This window comes from Silene latifolia, chromosome 8 (genome assembly GCF_048544455.1).
Source record: "Silene latifolia isolate original U9 population chromosome 8, ASM4854445v1, whole genome shotgun sequence".
Lineage (NCBI taxonomy): Eukaryota > Viridiplantae > Streptophyta > Magnoliopsida > Caryophyllales > Caryophyllaceae > Silene > Silene latifolia.
In genome coordinates, this window is record NC_133533.1 from 5866533 (window position 1) to 5884145 (window position 17613).

At 37.8% G+C, this 17613-nt stretch overlaps 1 protein-coding gene across 1 annotated transcript; it reads left to right on the top strand.

The window, feature by feature from the left end:
* Window positions 1–11718: 11718 nt before the first annotated feature.
* Window positions 11719–17279, top strand: LOC141596152 (protein INCREASED PETAL GROWTH ANISOTROPY 1-like). Its single transcript, XM_074416237.1, has 6 exons — window positions 11719–13191; window positions 14183–14314; window positions 14404–14585; window positions 14763–14874; window positions 16199–16333; window positions 16836–17279. The coding sequence occupies exons 1-6, from the start codon at window positions 11899–11901 to the stop codon at window positions 16959–16961; spliced, it is 1980 nt and encodes a 659-aa protein (XP_074272338.1). The 5' UTR covers window positions 11719–11898; the 3' UTR covers window positions 16962–17279.
* Window positions 17280–17613: the final 334 nt, after the last annotated feature.

Genomic DNA, 17613 nt, shown 5'->3' on the forward strand with positions numbered 1-17613 from the left:
CTAGACAACCGCTATGTTACATGTCAATCATTATTGGTCGGGAATGACTTTAAGAAACTCCTTTCTTAAATCATTCGTCTACCCTGGCCAAGGTTTTTATATGACCAATAAGATTAATGACAACATAGAGTTCAAACTCATTACCTTTGAGTTGACGGATTCCATCTTGACTCACCACTAATTACATAGGTACTTAATTATACCCAATGACCATTCAACTAGCATTTTTACACACTAGGTGTCCGGTATCTAAGTACAATAAGTAGTCTATTAACTACAATGATGATCTCAGGTCAAAGGATAAAATATACAATTACTCCTTAAGAGAACTTCCACATTGACAGCATAGGTAATAATAACCATTTGGGAAATCTCACTGTTGATCACGTTCAATAATCATATCTCCATATGCATTATCTATATTATAACTTTAATGAATGAGATCCATTAATACTCATCCTATGAGTACCGTTATCAATATATTGGTCTATCCGGATTATCATAGTCCCATTCTGATAACCCCACGACCAAGAACACTTTTAGACTAAACTTTATAATACTCGACTCTCATTATCATAATCTCCATTATGATGTCAAGTATACCAGTTTAATCAAGGATTTATCATCGTATTAATACCTTAATAAGATAATAAGAAAAAGCCATCTAATTATTAATCTCCATTAATAATTACACTGTATGAAATTTGTTCAAAAAACGTTTCATAACGATTGCTCTGGGGCATAGTTCCAACACAATATCTGTCACAACCTTGTGACGGGTCAAATAAAATGCACTTGCATAGATAAAGACATACCTATTGCAGTCCGTCTTGCTTCAGACCGCAAAATACGTCTGAAACAATAAGACCTCTCACAAGTGGAAATCACATGAGTGGTGGGACACTCCATGTGTTTTCCCACTCACTTCCTAAATGGGTATTTTGTGAGAGGAAACGGTCCGTCTTATTATTTCAGACGGATCTTGCGGTCTGAAATAAGAATTTGTGTACCTATTGTAATTCCCTATGCACCTTTACTTTTGTCTTTTTTAACAATATGTGTAGTACTTGACCCGTCACAAGAGAGACATATAATGTTAAACCCAAAACAACACTATATATTGCTCATATACACATATAATCAGGGCGAACCTAGAAATAAAATTTTGGGATAGCAATTTTTCTCATATTGTATTATTATTTTACATTTATTTTTAGGTTTATATTTAAGAATTTTGGGTAGCAAAAATCGATAATATTATAACCAATAACAACTTATCTTTGCTACTAATTAATTTCCCCGATATAATATGGCAATTTTAGGAATATCAATGAGGATATTTACTCTTGTAATACTATTGTTCCTAGGAAATGTTGGAGAAAATGTAATGTGTCAAACAATTACGAGAAAGCATCTAAGGTCGTTAGGGTGTTTCAAGGATGAAAACGAAGATATTTTTTGTCGGAAAAGGTTCAGCAGCTGGTCTTGGTTTCAGCCACGTTGTTATTATCATATTGCAGCACCAACATACGGTCGAGAGACGCGTCAGTCTATCAAAGCACCACCACCACCACCACCTGCACCAACACCACCACCAGCATTAACACACCACCCCCAACTTTTCAAGTAAGAAAGCGCGTACCACCACAAATACCGCCACGAGACCGTACTTTGTAGTGCAAGTCAATGTACCTCTAATAGTCTAATGGCGACAGACGGTTTTTTACTAAGTTAGTTACGGAGAGTGAAGAGAACGAAATACACAAGGAAAAGTAGGGAAAGATTGTGATAAAAATTACTGAATGAATCAAACTGTTACAATGTACATCGATATATAAGATTGTACACACAATCTACTTGCCTAAGAATTAGCCTATAAACTAGGTAACTGGTAACAATATATACATTTAACAAAATAGTCTAGATATTATTGACCCAATATTGTATAACAATATCATAATATATGGATATTATTCCACAATATTGTTCAATACTCCCCCTCAAGTTGGAGCACTTGGCAAGCTAATGCCCAACTTGGAGCGAAGAAAATAGAAGGCTTCTCCCCCTAGCGCCTTTGTGAAAATGTCCGCCACTTGGTCTTTACTCCGTATATAAGAGGTCGAGATAGTCTTGTTTACAATATGATGACGTACAAAGTGGCAATCTACCTCGATGTGCTTAGTACGATCGTGAAAAATCGGGTTTTTAGCAATATGTAGGGCCGCAGTGTTGTCACAGAAAACTTCAATGGGTGTGTTATGATTGACACCGAGAGACTTGAGAAAGGATTTTAGCCATATAACCTCACTAGTCACCGCACCCAATGCTCTATACTCCGCTTCTGCACTAGATTTTGCTACGGTCGTTTGTTTCTTTGCCTTCCATGAGATTGGTGAGTGTCCCAAAGTCACAAAATAACCGGTCAAAGATCTTCTTGTCAATGGACACCTAGCATAGTCGGAATCCGAGTATCCACGTAATAGCAAATCATTATCACGTGCTATCACTATTCCCTTTCCCGGACTTCCCTTAATGTACCGTATTGCTCTCAAAACGGCATCTAAGTGTTCTTTCCTTGGAGCATGCACAAATTGGGACAATATGTGTACGGCGTACACTAAGTCAGGCCTCGTTATGGTCAAGTAAATGAGTCGTCCTACTAGACGCCTATATTTCATTGGGTCATGCAACAATTCTCCTTCTGCCAAAGCTAATTGGTGATTCGGTTGGATAGGTATATCAACTGGTTTCGCCCCTTCTAAACCCGCTTCTTTAACAATTTCTAAGGCATACTTTCTTTGGCTAAGGAATAAGCCCTTAGACCCGCTTGCTACTTCTATTCCCAGAAAATACTTGAGCTTTCCGAGGTCCTTAATCCCAAAATTACGATCAAGAAAGAGCTTGAGACGAGTGGTTGCTACCTCACTATCACTTACGATTATCATATCGTCTACGTACACCAAAATTCCAATGAAAATTCCGTCTTTATTGTAAGTGAATAGTGAGTAGTCAGCCATAGATTGAATGAAGCCATACCTCGTCAATGAAGTTGTCAACTTAGCAAACCAATTTCGTGAAGCTTGCTTGAGTCCATATAACGACTTCATCAGCTTACAAACCTTAGTTGATCCTCCTCTTTCGAATCCAGGTGGTAATCGCATATAAACTTCCTCTTCTAAATCGCCGTGAAGAAAGGCATTATTGACGTCCAATTGGGTAATTGACCATCCCTTAGAAACAGCTACCGCGAGCAAGCAACGAACACTAGTCATCTTGGCAACTGGTGCAAATGTTTCATGATAGTCCACGCCCTCTATTTGCGTGTACCCTTGCGCTACAAGTCTCGCTTTGTATCTCTCGATAGTCCCAGCCGCCTTATACTTCACCTTGTAAACCCATCTGCAACCAATGGGTCGTTTCCCCTTTGGAAGATCAACGATTTTCCATGTCCCATTTGCCTCTAGAGCATCGAATTCCTTTCCCATAGCTTCCTGCCATTCCGCTATTTTGGATGCCTCATTATAATTACGTGGTTCACGTATTGCATCCACCTTCGCTAAAAAACTCCTGTAATTATCAGAAAAACAATCGGTAGTGACATAATTAATCAAAGGATAACGGGTACCTTTCTTTTTGGATGTCGATTGAGACGAGTGAGCACTGACAGTGTGGTCCACGAGTCGGGTAGATTTACATACATAGTCCTTTTTCCAAAATGGCTCAAATTTTTGACGAGCACCTCGTCCTTCACCAATCCCAACTTCTTGCCCACTCTCAGATTTCACTTCATCTTCGTGTTCTGCTTCTGCATCCTGCATAGTCAGTTCCTCTTTGACAATATTTTCATCATTTGTTTGGCCCTCTGTTGCCCTTGTCTCATGATTGTCACCCCCTTCGCTGGCATCATCAGTGCCTTTCTCATGGCTAATGTCAAAGTCATCCACAAAGGCAGTGGACTTGGGGTTGTTAATTTGACAATTTTCATCCGAATTTGTAGGCTGATCATTAGCAAAATGGAAGACATGCTCATAAAAAATTACATCTCTCGACTCAAAAATAAGCTTTTTCTTTAAGTCGTAAATTTTCCACCCTTTTTTGCTATGAGGATAACCCACGAAAATGCATCTCTTACCCCTCTCATTAAATTTGTCTTTAGGTTTGTCTTTATTGTGAGCATAACAAATACTACCAAAGACTCGAATATTATCAAGGCAGGGTCGTTTTCCATATAAAACTTCATAAGGAGTGAGCCCATTAAGCAATCGAGTAGGAATTCTATTTATCAAATACGCAGCGGTTAGAACACACTCCCCCCAAAAATCAATAGGTAAGTTAGCTTGGAAACGAAGGGCTCTCGCTTTTTCTAGAATGTGCCTATGTTTCCGTTCAACCCTACCATTTTGTTGAGGGGTGTCGATTGGACTTGTTTGGAAAATCATACCATGCTCATTATAATAATCTTTCATAATATTGGACAAAAATTCCGTCCCATTATCACTTTGCACTACCTTAACCTCCTTCCCAAATTGAGTCTTGGTCATTTGACAAAAATTAATCATGAGTTGACTGGCCTCTCCCTTATCTCGCATCAATCGGACCCAAACATGCCTACTTCGGTCATCTACAATAGTGAGAAAATAGTGTGCTCCCGATAAACTTTTTGCGTGATATGGTCCCCAAATGTCACAGTGAATTAGAGCAAACAATTCTGTACTTCTCTTATTATTAGACTTAAAAACCGAACGAGTTTGTTTGGCCCGACAACATGGGTCACAAATAGTATTTGAATTCCAAGACAAATTAAAACCAACTAAATCCGAGAAAAGAGGTAAAATACTGCTAGACGGGTGGTCAAGTCTTTTGTGCCACAAATGAGAGTCAACACTCGTGCTTGTCTGTGCCACCATATGTCCTCGTGTACCCTTGAAATAGTAGACACCGTCACTGTGCTCACCCCGTCCAATCTTCATCCTCGTAGATTGGTCCTGTATAACACAATGATCATTGTAAAAGGTCACTACACAATTATTTTCTAAAATTAATTGTTGTATGGAGATTAAATCGCAAGTTAAGGATGGTACAAAAAGGACATCTTTTAGCACAAAATTATCACTCAACGTGACTCTCCCATGCTCCTGTGCCACAATATGTGATCCATCAGGCAAACTCACGGTAGACGGTTTTCCTCGCCAAATACCATCGAGCAAGTCTCGTCTACCTGTCATGTGATGTGAGCATCCGCTATCGAGTAACCAGGAATTATGTCGAGAATAATTTGTACCTGAAGCAGGCTGACTACTCTCGGCCTTACCGCTTAAGAGAGTTCGTAACTGAACCATTTCCTCGGGAGTAAAACCGTGGGTTGATGTCTCATTACCACTTATGGCGTTGCATTGTTGCCAAGCAACGGCCTCCAGAGACTCTGCCTCTCCTTCCACAGTCACCGGTTTTTGCACGGTACCCTCGATGAAACTTAGTTTGTTTTTCGCATCGAGACCGTTTCGTACAGCATCCGCCCATAATTCATAATTATCCCCATCAAAAACGATTTGAGTGAGAGACAAATTTGGGCTTTCACTTGGATGAAGAAACAATGGTGAGGAAGGTGGTATGGTCTCATATTTTTGATCGGATTTGATGTGAATTCCCTGTCCTTGCGTCATTTCGTCAATATTGGTGATGGAAAAGAAAAAAAAAACAAAAGGATCAATGCCCTGATGCCATGAAGAGAACGAAATACACAAGGAAAAGTAGGGAAAGATTGTGATAAAAATTACTGAATGAATCAAACTGTTACAATGTACATCGATATATAAGATTGTACACACAATATACTTGCCTAAGAATTAGCCTATAAACTAGGTAACAATATATACATTTAACAAAATAGTCTAGATATTATTGACCCAATATTGTATAACAATATCATAATATATGGATATTATTCCACAATATTGTTCAATAGAGAGACTAATATATAGTACCTCGTTATGTGTTTTTGGTATCAATTTTATTGTTGATCGTAATCCACAAGGTCTTTTCAATTCCTTACTTATTTTCATTATAAGCATACCTCTTTTATTTTTAACCATGATTCGTACCTATTTAGGTTGTTTTATCACGCATGGTACCATTTTAACCTTAAAGTACAAAGTGGTATTTTAATAAAGTTATTCAGAGACTGTCTTTTAGGAGATTTAACTCATCGCTAATTAAAAAAACACAAAACCTTGTTTATTTTTAGCGTTCCATTTTTGTATGGAATTGTCTTTCATGGAGTGTTTAATCAACGTCAAAAATATAAGATGGGTAAAAATAAAAAATAAAAAATAAAAAAAAAATAATGAAGGAGCCATGAGCCCATTACTAGATAGATAGAGTCCCCTATGTGAATACGTACTGAATAGTGATGGCTAGACCTGTACTCGGGCCGGGCTAGGGCCGGGCCGGGCTGGTCAGGGGGCGGGCCGGGCTCTCCTGGTCAAACCCGGGCCAGGCCAGGGGAAGGGATCAGGCTTGGCGGGCCGGCCGGCCGGGATATGCTTGACCGGGCCAGGACCAAAGGCGGGCTAAGGTCGGGCCGGTGGCGGGTGGCGGGCCTTACCATTTTATTTTTTTTATTTTTATTTTTGCTAAATTGGCGGGCCAAGGCCGGGCCGGGCCGAATTTCGTGACCGGGCCAGGCCAGGGTTAACGGCGGGCTAAGGCCGGGCCGTGCCGGTTCAGGCCAGGCTGCATAAAATAACGGGCTAGGGCGGGCCGGGTCCGTGTCGGGCCGGGTCAGCCCGTGCTGATGGCCAGCTCTAGTGATGGCAATGGCCGTGTTGGCCTGGTGGTCCACAAGATTACAACCCAACTAATGAAGGAGCCATGAGCCCATGACTAGATAGACCCCTCCTATGTGAACACGACCCAATTATGATTAGTGACCAGAGCGGGAACCTGACCCGGTTAGATTGATGATCGATAATAATTAAGCTCAATATTGATAAAAAAGAAAGTAATTTAATGTTTAATTTGATATGGTTGACTTAATAATGAAGTAACTAAACCAAATAAGATCGAAAACATAACTTAATGGTCAAACATTGAAGTAATGTGAGAAAGTAACTAGACTCGATAAATGATCTGACCCTAACCGGTACACGAATTGATCCGAAATGGCTCGACCCAAACATTACTTAGACTCGAAAAAGTAGGTTAACCCGATACAACCCTAAACCTATATGACCCGACCCAAACCAAGCCAACTGACACGATTGCCAACTCTACCCATAAACATGCCAACTATTTGTTGTGTTCAACTAATTTTACTTTATTATTATAATAATAACACCAATACACCATTGAATTTCAGAAGTCAAAAAGTTTAATTATTCTTCACACAAATAAATAACTTACAACAAGCCTTACAAATGTAAATCAAACCCGTAAATAGCAAGGACATGAAAACGTTGACTTTACTTTGATTAACGACATTTAATTATCTTGACTTCTTTCGTTAATGGAGTAGTAAACTAGTCAAAAATGTGTTGAGTTTGCTAGATCTTCACTGTCTAGATTGTCAATTACTCCATACTTTTTACTCCTTTGCCTCTATATAAATGTATGTATGGTGATCTTATTATTCATTTAACCCAAAATAAAACACATTTGTTCGCCCACAATAAGAAGCTGAAGGGATTAAATTTCACGTTTGAGTAAACTTAAGGGGATCAACCACTACATATCAAACTTAAGAGGTTTAATTTCGCAAGTGAGCAAACTTAAGGGTTTAATTACTACTTTCACGCAATATCATCTATTCGTATGACGATTTTCAGATTATTAACAATGATATTTGCTCTTGTAATGCTATTGTTCCTAGGAAATGTTGGGAGTACATGTTATGGCTCAAACAAATGCGAGAAAGGAGCTAAGGTCATTATGGTACCCCAAGAGTCATGTACAAGGAGATATTGTTGGTCAAAAGCGGTCTGGTGGACCGTCTTGGCCTTGGCTGCGATGTTATTATGTCGCACCACCAAGGCATGGGGTCGAGAGGCATCAATCAGTAAAACCTCCCCCTTTAGCACCACCGTCATCACCATTGCGGTCACCATCGCCATCACCAACACCAACACCAACTCCAACTCCAACTCCAACTCCAACTCCAACGTGGTGCGTATGAGTTCCAATATACTTACTATTAATTGTGACATTTAAACTAGACCACGTTTCGCCTTAAAGAATTAAAAATTCTAATTTCTAATTGGAAAGAGTGGAACAATATCATGAATCATGATACTTATAAAGTTATAGGTTTCGATGTACTTACTGTTCGAATTTTAGATTACTAGAGAATGATCCAAACTGAATTATTTTACAAAGATAATTTAAGCATATATTATTTCTGCGATTTTTTTTAAAAAAAGACATAATAACACTTTTCTTTTTGCAAAAGGCGGACTAAAGAACACCGCCGGTAGGCCCGTACTAGTTTCAATTGTTATGCAATTATTGTGACTGTTAAATCAAAAATATAAAAAAAATCATTCAAGACAAAAGAGAAGGGACCAATTGATGTATGCCCGAATGTTCGATCATGCCATTCAATAAGTCGAGAGGATTAGGTTGTGCTATCTCCTAACACAAATTCTCAGCTCTCACGGGTACATCCGTTGTAAGCTTGTGACGGCTCAAATACTATTTATGTAGGTAATTAAGACAAAAGCATAATGCCTAGAGAATCACATTCTATTTTGTCTTATCTGTCATACGGATAATACTTGACCCGTTGCAAGCTTGTGACGGATATATCATCACAAGGGAGACTTACTCGTCTCCTAAACTCTAACCCTAGCCAAGACTACAATAATTAACTTGGGGTGATTTCAACTTTATCAATCTCTAAAATTCGATATTTATACTTTATTTCGATCTATTTATTTGTCCTCCCTTTTTCTCTCCAACCTCACTAGATAACTACAGAAACAGTATAATTCTCCCATCTCCTTAATTCAACAAGACCTTATGGTTGATACTTGATAATAGCATGAAGAATTCAAGAGCACGAGTTTTACGAGGTATTAAATTAACGATGAAATAATAATCCGAATGATGCAAATTAAACCAAAATACACACTCTCACAGCTCACACCGTTCTCTAAAAGAGTACTTGTATTAATCAAATTGAGAACAACTTAAACAGTAAGTGAATTATACATCTGATGTAGTACATCAGATAGTATAATTTTTGAGCATTAAAATAAAGTTTTTGAGTTTTAATCTAAAAATTTTGAGTTTTATTATAAAGTTTTTGAGCTTATTTACCTAAACTTTAATCTCAAAAAGTTACATTATAACTCAAAAAAATTACATATAAGCTCAAAAAAATTTGATTTTTGACATCATAAAACAAAAATGTAATTTATAAACTCTATAGTACTCGAAAAAAATACACAAAAACTCAAAAAATCATTGAATGTGATGCAGTACATCTGATGTACAATCCTTTTTCTCCAACTTAAATCATCCAAACAGAGTTAACCTGTTTTGAGCTAACCATATTCAACTTTTTAACGATTTGCTAGTAAAATATAATCTTAAATCCGAAATGACAAAACTAAACAGGCACATATTTAAAACCCGTCAGCCTTAAACTAACCCGACCAATACATGACCAAAATAACACGATGATCAACTCCACAAAAGAGTCCTTTAGACCATAATGCCGTGTACAACATACCTCATCGTTATACTTAGTTGAGGTAAGAGGTTATATACAAAAGAACAAAAAAAGGCATTAATATTAGAGGTTTGAACCCCACCTCACTTCCAGATACAATCTGCGCCGTTAATAGGTAATGTTCTTTTCATTTCTTTTTAGTAAATGGAGAGAATTTTGACTCATAAATATAAATGCACAAATGGAGTATAATTCAAGGTTTGGATTTAATTTCGTCAATAATGCTTATATATTTGACAATTAAAATTGAAAGCCCGGTTCCCGCGCTCATAAGTCTTAACTGAACAAGGCCTTAGACAACCCTGACCATCTTCTATATATCACATAAAATTCCAAGAAATTGGTGCGCATTAAATAATAATCTCCTGCATCTTTCTATAAGAAGTGTATTCTACAATATTTGGGGTTAGAAGTCGCACAACAAGAGATCAAATTTTTGATCATAAAAATTTAAAATCTTGCTCCTAACTTTCATTATTTTTTGATTTCGTTTATTTTGCGTATTTTGAATAAAAAAGCGCACAAGCTAGCTGTTACTGCCTTTACTTTGTAATAAATACTAGTTTTCCACTCGGAAAAAAAAAATTCCAAGAAATTAAATGTGGGATGAAAAATGCCAGCTACTACAACATCTAACGCAAGATAGTTCGTCAAATGCAAGAGTCCCTATAGAAAGGGGTACACAACATTAGTATCTATAGTATTTGCATTAATTTCTTTCATTTTGATTTATTGGTCTCCATGCGTTGGGCGGTTTGAGGTCCTATATTATCACCTAACAAAGCGAACAAATTTACGATAATGATAATCTACTAAGTTCGGGGGATTTCATTAACTTATTTTAGGCTTTGTTTTTTCCGGCTTATAAGAGTTGAGTTAAACTTAGGCTCTGTTTGGTACGACACTTCAGGTAGCTTATTTGACTAAAGTAGCTTATTTGACCAAAATTTCAGCTACCTGATTTTTTTGCAAGTGTTTGGCAAGTAGCTTATTTGGTCAAATAAGGTAACTGAAATGAAATCTTACCTCGAAAGCATTTGAGAAATCAGTGACTGAAATGACTTATTTTCCATTTTGTACCCTTTATTCTATAATATTAAATAATTTTCATATCTTTTTACGTAATTTTACCAAAATCGCCTACCTTTTCAAACTAATTTGCCACACACATTTTTATATAATCGATTACCTTATCGCCTTCTAATTTTTTCACTACCTTATCAGTCACATTTTCAGTTTGATTAGCTTTTTCGGTTTCATTCTACCTTTTCGAGTTTGATTATTTTTGAGGTAGTTTTGCCAAACAGAGCCTTTGAATGAAGCGAAACTGAATAGAGCTGATCAGAACTAAAATGAGTTAAAATTAATCATGAAAGAGCATGGACTTAGCCTTTTAGAACGGAAATTTTGATAAACTTCACTAATTTACAAAAAAATTAAGAAAATTTATTAGCGGTGCGACTGTCTTTCACTAAATTATTGTAGTATAAGACCGCTTTTTCTTTTGTACTCCCTTTTGTGATTTTCGTGATCATTTTATTGTTGATCATAGCCCAAGTGGTTTCTTAATTTTGTATTGTTTTCATAACAAATGTCCATTTTATTTTTAATTGAGATTCCAATCTGTTATTATCCATAGCTACTACTTTTCTGTTTCAGTCAGTTGTTATCTATTCTTTTTTACACAAAGACCAATGCATGTGACACAAACTAATAAAATAAAGGAACAATTGTCACTTGCATATACTAGCCACTTGTTCAATACTGTACTTGCCCAAAATAAAAATAGATAACAAATGAATGATACACCCTTAAAATGGAAATAGATAACAATTCACCGGGACGGAGTAAGTATTTTTTTCTTAATAGTTACTCCGTAATTTTTTGTGATTAATAAAAAAATAAGTTACGAAAACATTTATAAGGTCCAACAAGTTATAAGTATATTTTCAATAACTCATTGAAAACCCGTCTCGGAATTTAAAAAAAACAATAAAATTTGAAACGTAGATCCAAAATCCCAAACCTAAACACGACCGTTTCTCTTCCATTAGTCAACACCTTCACATGTTCACACTTCCCGCTTCACACTTCCAACACTTCACTCCCTCTCTCTCTTAAACCCCTCCTTCATTCTTTCTCTCTCTAAAACCTCCATTCTTCCTCCTCCCATGGTAGCTGGTAAAGTCAAGCAAGCTATGGGCCTCACCTCTAAACCCGACAAGCCCAAGCCCAAACCCACCCCTAGCCCAAACCCTAACCTTAAACACCCACCGCCGCCTCCACCCTCACCGCCGTCAAACTCCATCCTCAAACCACCTTTCTCAAACAAGAAACCGTCATCAAATCGCTCATTCGGTGCGTATTTCCCACGCGCCTCCGCGCAGGTGCAGCCGCGACCGCCGGAAATCTCGGTAAATGAGGTTTTGAAGGTCGTTGACGAGCTTCGGGAGCGCGAGTCGCGATTAAAGACGGAGCTCGTTGAGGTGAAGCTGAGACATGAAATGGCCGCGTCGGAGATCGCTGAGAAGTGTCGGGAGGTGGCGGAGTTGACGGCGGAGAATGAGAGGTTGGTGACGGAGGTGAGAGAAAAGGATGGTAAGATTGTTGCGTTAATGGCGGAAATGGAGGAGGTTAAGCAATCGCAAAGGTTTTTAGGTTTGGTTGAGGTTAGTAGCAAGTCTAGTCTTATTAAGAATTTGAATCTGAGAAAATCGGCGGAAAATTTGAGTAATCACAACAATGGCGGAAACAGTAATGGTGGAGTAACGGAAAGTGTAAGCTTGAGTTATCGCAACAATGGCGGAAATTGTGGTAATAATAATAGTAACAGTATTAATGGCGTGAAAATTGATGATAGGAATAATGGCGGAAACTGTAGTGGTCGATTAATGGAAAGTGTAAGCTTCAGTAATCGCAACAATGGCGGAAATTGTAGTGGTAGAGTAACGGAAAGTGTAAGCTTCAATAATCGCAACAATGGCGAAAAGTGTAGTAATGATAATAACAATAATAGCAATGGTGTTAAATTTGATGATTATGCGGTGGAAATGGCGACGAATTGTCGGAATAATAGCTTCGCCGATGAAATTAGGGATAATTCGTTACGTTGTATACCTAGGGTTCCGAAACCTCCGCCGAAACGATGTTTTTCGGATTCATCTTCGTGTAAATCCGAAAATGTAACAGCGCCACCGCCTCCACCACCACCGCCGGCGATGAGGCAGTCACCGGCGACGGTGACACGTTCTGTTCCGCCGCCGCCTCCGCCGCCGCCAGCAGTCGGCGGCAATAGAGTGACGGTGAAAGTGAAGAGAGTGCCGGAGGTGGTGGAGTTTTATCACTCATTGATGAGGAGAGATTCGAGGAAAGAAGGTGGTAGCGCGACGACGGAGTTGACGACGGCGTCTAGTGCTCGGGATCTTGTTGGTGAAATTGAAAATCGATCAGCTTACCTACTCGCGGTGAGTTTTATTATCATGGTGACGTTATCTCATTTTCCGTGTTATTATTGTCCAACATTGAATTGTTACCTATTTCACAAATGCTTGTTTAAGACTTCAGATTTCACTATTTACGGGATATCCTATCGATAGACGACAGTTGAGACAATCGTCTTTGACACATCAATTCGTCCCTAAAAGTTAGAAGATTTGTTGTTAGATTTTTGGATTTGTGGTGTTACTTTTTGTCTCTACCATTGCTAAAAGGGCATTTGAAAAGTCATCCAATTAGTACTAATACCGTCATTAGTTCAATAACATTAACGTTATTGAACTAATGACGGTATTGCCGTAGAAGTGTGGTATGAGGGATTAATATTGATATTGACAAGACAAAGGGGGAGGGTGTGGAGTATAGTTGTCTTTAGTAAGGAGTTTTTTTGTTTGGATGTTTTTGTGAAGTTTGGTTTTTGAGTTCAGTATTACAGCTACTTCTCCGATTTGAATTAATGTTATGATGCAGCTTTTTAGCTGTTTTTTCGTTGGGCTCTTTAATTTGATAGTGATTTGAGTTTCAAATGAAATTGACATGTTCTTGTAGTACTTGTTTTCTTGCAATTTCAATTAGTAGTTATTAGTTGTTGCCCTTGTTGGTTTGATGTTAACAATACAATGACGTGATTTCTCGGTACATGAGACTTGGGTTCGATGTTGATTCCTTAATTTGCGGTAAAACAGTTTTGGTATCGATGTTAACCCGAGATTAGGCAGCCACTTGAGAATTGAAATTATGACAGAAAACAAACAAGTGTGGAAATATTTACATGTCATCCAATTTTTTTGGGTATGATTAATTTTCGGAAGGCATAAATTTACGATAGAGTAATAAGTGAAATGATTTTTGGCAAATCTATTAACCTTGTGGCACTGTTTCACACAAGACTCGCCATTTGGGAAATGTTTTTGTCAGATTGATTTATGTTCTTCTATGCTCGATTTTTAATTATTGCAGATTAAGACGGACGTTGAAACGCAAGGAGATTTTATCAGGTTTTTGATAAAGGAGGTTGAGACAGCTTGTTTTATAGACATTGAGGAAGTGGTTTCCTTTGTGAAGTGGCTAGATGATGAACTCTCTTACTTGGTATGTCGTGAACTCGTGATACCTAGTTAGGCCTTTTTCTTGGTTTGGATGAGATCATCTAGATTAATGGTTGGTGAAACTTGTTTCAGGTTGACGAGAGGGCGGTTCTTAAACATTTTGATTGGCCGGAGAAAAAGGCTGATGGACTAAGGGAAGCAGCATTTGAGTATTCGGATCTCAAGAAGCTGGAGTCTGAGGCATCATCCTTCAGACATGATGCTCGTCAGGCTTGTTCAACAACTCTAAAGAAAATGCAAACCCTTCTTGAAAAGTAACTATTCTCGTTTTCTTTACTCATTTATTATGATGTTTTTGAGTCTTGTATGAGACGGTCTCATATCTGAAACCCCACTCAAATCCTACTGTGCTTAATTAATCATAGGGTTAGTGCATTAATGATTGGTGTCACATGTATTCTAACCTCTCAATTTGTCTATAACCAATACAGGTTGGAGCATGGCGTTTATAATCTATCTCGGTTAAGAGAATCTGCAGCCAATCGGTACAAGTCGTTCCAAATTCCGGTTGATTGGATGCTTGACACTGGATTTGTTAGTCAGGTGTGATTTTTTTTTTCTTTTGCCACCATCGGTCTTTTCTGTTGCTCAATTCCTTTAATTTGCATTGGACCGAATGGAATCACACGGAAATGTCGTGTTAAATCACAAGATATTGAGCCATAGTCTAGGAATCTTGTGACATATTTTATCTGAAGTTGGTATGTGGTTTTGGATGTAACTTGCTTTTTGTTCATGTTATATTGTTCAGGCATAATAATCCACTAAATGACAGCATTATACTATCAATTTTCTTTTCTGCATTAATAATGCAGCTAAATGACAATTGGGTTGATATCAATTAGCATAATCTTGCTTTAATTTAAATAATCAGCTTTCTTGTTAACATAAATAATGCAGCTAACTGACAAAAAGACGGAAATTAGTTTATAATCTTGCTTTAATTAACAATGCCCACGCATGCATTTTCACATGGGAAATCCCATATACATTGTTGTCTGCTGGTCTGGAATTTGGGCATTTTAAGGGTTTGGAATTGAGTAAAGACTAAGAGTATCGGATTCTTCTCGGGTTGGTTGACCTTTAATGAATCCCCATATGCCTAGAAAGACACAATTAAAGGATCCTTCCTTCACTGTGACACAAAGATCTTGAAAGTTCTTAGATCCGGTTTTGTGGAACTAAAAAGGAAGGAGACCAGAAGATATTGATAAGGCCATGTTCAGTTTGTCTGGTAGTTTAGTTTTTATTGTAGTTGAGTCGGGTTGGATCTGAGTGGCGGAATGTTAGATGGGATAGTTGCACCTAAATTTTTGCCCCAACTCCGGAAAAATATGTAAATCATTTACAAAAGGGACCAACCTCTTGAAAGTTCGTCGATCCATTTTTGTGGAATAAAAAAGGAAGGGCCTGGAACTGGAAGATAGTGCGAGTTACTTCGTATTAGTTAGAGACAAAATGTTGTGGGTCATGCTAGGACCATGATCAGGTTGTCAGGTCGTTTTAGTGTCCCAAACATTCGACTCAAGCCTTTATGATGGGATTATAACGACATCAGACGTTCAGGGAACTGGACCTAAATTTCCGCCTAAAGTTGGGAAACCATGTTACTGTATTTCTTTAGACAGTCTTGGGTATTTCTGTTCAACTTGACTTGCGAGAATGAAGTGGACATGACGGTTTGAGAGCAGAAACTGATATATGAGTTCCAGCATTTGCCATATTTGAAAGTAGATCAGTTTGCGGACCCACTCAATTATGATTTATATGATTGCTACCACCAACTTCGAAATTGTGTGGACTATGCTAGTCTGCAGTGTGTTCTATTCAGTTTAGCATTAATGCGAGTTCTTTAAATTTTGTACAGATCAAGCTAGCATCAGTAAAACTAGCAATGAAGTACATGAAAAGAGTATTAGCAGAGCTTGAAATAGTCGGTGGTGGTCCTGAGGAAGAAGAACTAATCGTTCAAGGAGTTCGTTTTGCATTTAGAGTTCATCAGGTACATTCAGTAAACTCGCTATGAGAATCGTCCATGACTACCAACTAGGGTTCATTCTTTTTAGTGTTAAGGACTAAGGAGCCACAAGAGCAACTATCGATGCTGATAGAGTTTTGAACTATGATCAATGACTTTACCATATGCCATTGTTGCTAACTTGCTATATTGTACAAGCACAAAATCTCACTTTAGACGGACACTATCCGTCTAAAGTTATAGACGGGTCAAATATGTCACCACTTTCATAATAAGATAAACAACAAGTGGTGACAAATCTCACTTTAGGTGGAGGTTATCTTATTATGAAAGTGGTGACAAATTTGACCCGTCTACATCTTTAGACGGATATACCATCTACAATGAGACTAATTGTTATACAAATTAGACGTTAATTCTTTAGATAACTTTTTTTATGCTGACGGGTTCCAAATTTTAGTCGACGACTTTACCAGTTAAGCTAATAAATCTCCGCTAATATCTATGGTCTATGTACGTCCGCCAGTTTGCAGGAGGTTTTGATGTCGAAACTATGAGAGCATTTGAGGAGTTGAGAGACAAGGCCAGATCATACCATTTACAATGCCAGAAGCAACAGCAACAAAGGCTTGCTTGCAGGTCAATGCCCTGATAATATCTCTTCTGCAGCGAACTCGGCTTTCACCAGATCATCTTTTGTTTGTGTGAAGATAAATCATGTAATGTTATCATATTTGTGAAAAAAAACAGGGAAGTGATCATTTTGTTCTAGCTAATCTTGCATTATTTCGAGGGAGCGTTTCTTGACACTTCGAAACAGGCTCCCAAACTCTCAAATTGTTGTAAAATTAATATATTGCTGGGAAATTTTTGGGAATGTAAATAGTAACTCCATATTTGTATTAGCTTTCTTCCCAGAAAACAAAATTGAGATAATGTAGTGATTTGTGAATATATGTTGTGGTGTTTCCAGTTTCCGGTGTCTCAATAGCTCTCGTCTGGCTATAAATTTCTCAAATGTCCAAGAATCTTCATGACTTATTGATAGTAATGAGTGAGGATTTAACCAATTAAAGTATCGTCTCACATTGTAAGACGGTCTTATTCTGTAATTGATTTTTCAATTTACGTATAATAACCTGTGACAAATTTTTAAATTTCGGGCTACAAATTCAAATAGTTTTGTTAGCTACATTTGAATGGAAAAGGTAGAGTATATTATGGCAACTTAAAAAGCTTCCCTGTTAACAGGGTTCAAACTAAAGTTGATTGCAAATTCAAATGTCCTCAAAAGCACAGTCAAT

Bases quoted from the DNA above. Each gene is read 5' to 3' on its own strand.
- LOC141596152 (XM_074416237.1), top strand. From the start codon at position 11,899: ATGGTAGCTGGTAAAGTCAAGCAAGCTATGGGCCTCACCTCTAAACCC. The intron at 14,586-14,762 runs GTAACTATTCTC...TAACCAATACAG, and splicing joins ATGCAAACCCTTCTTGAAAA to GTTGGAGCATGGCGTTTATA. The intron at 14,875-16,198 runs GTGTGATTTTTT...AATTTTGTACAG, and splicing joins ACACTGGATTTGTTAGTCAG to ATCAAGCTAGCATCAGTAAA.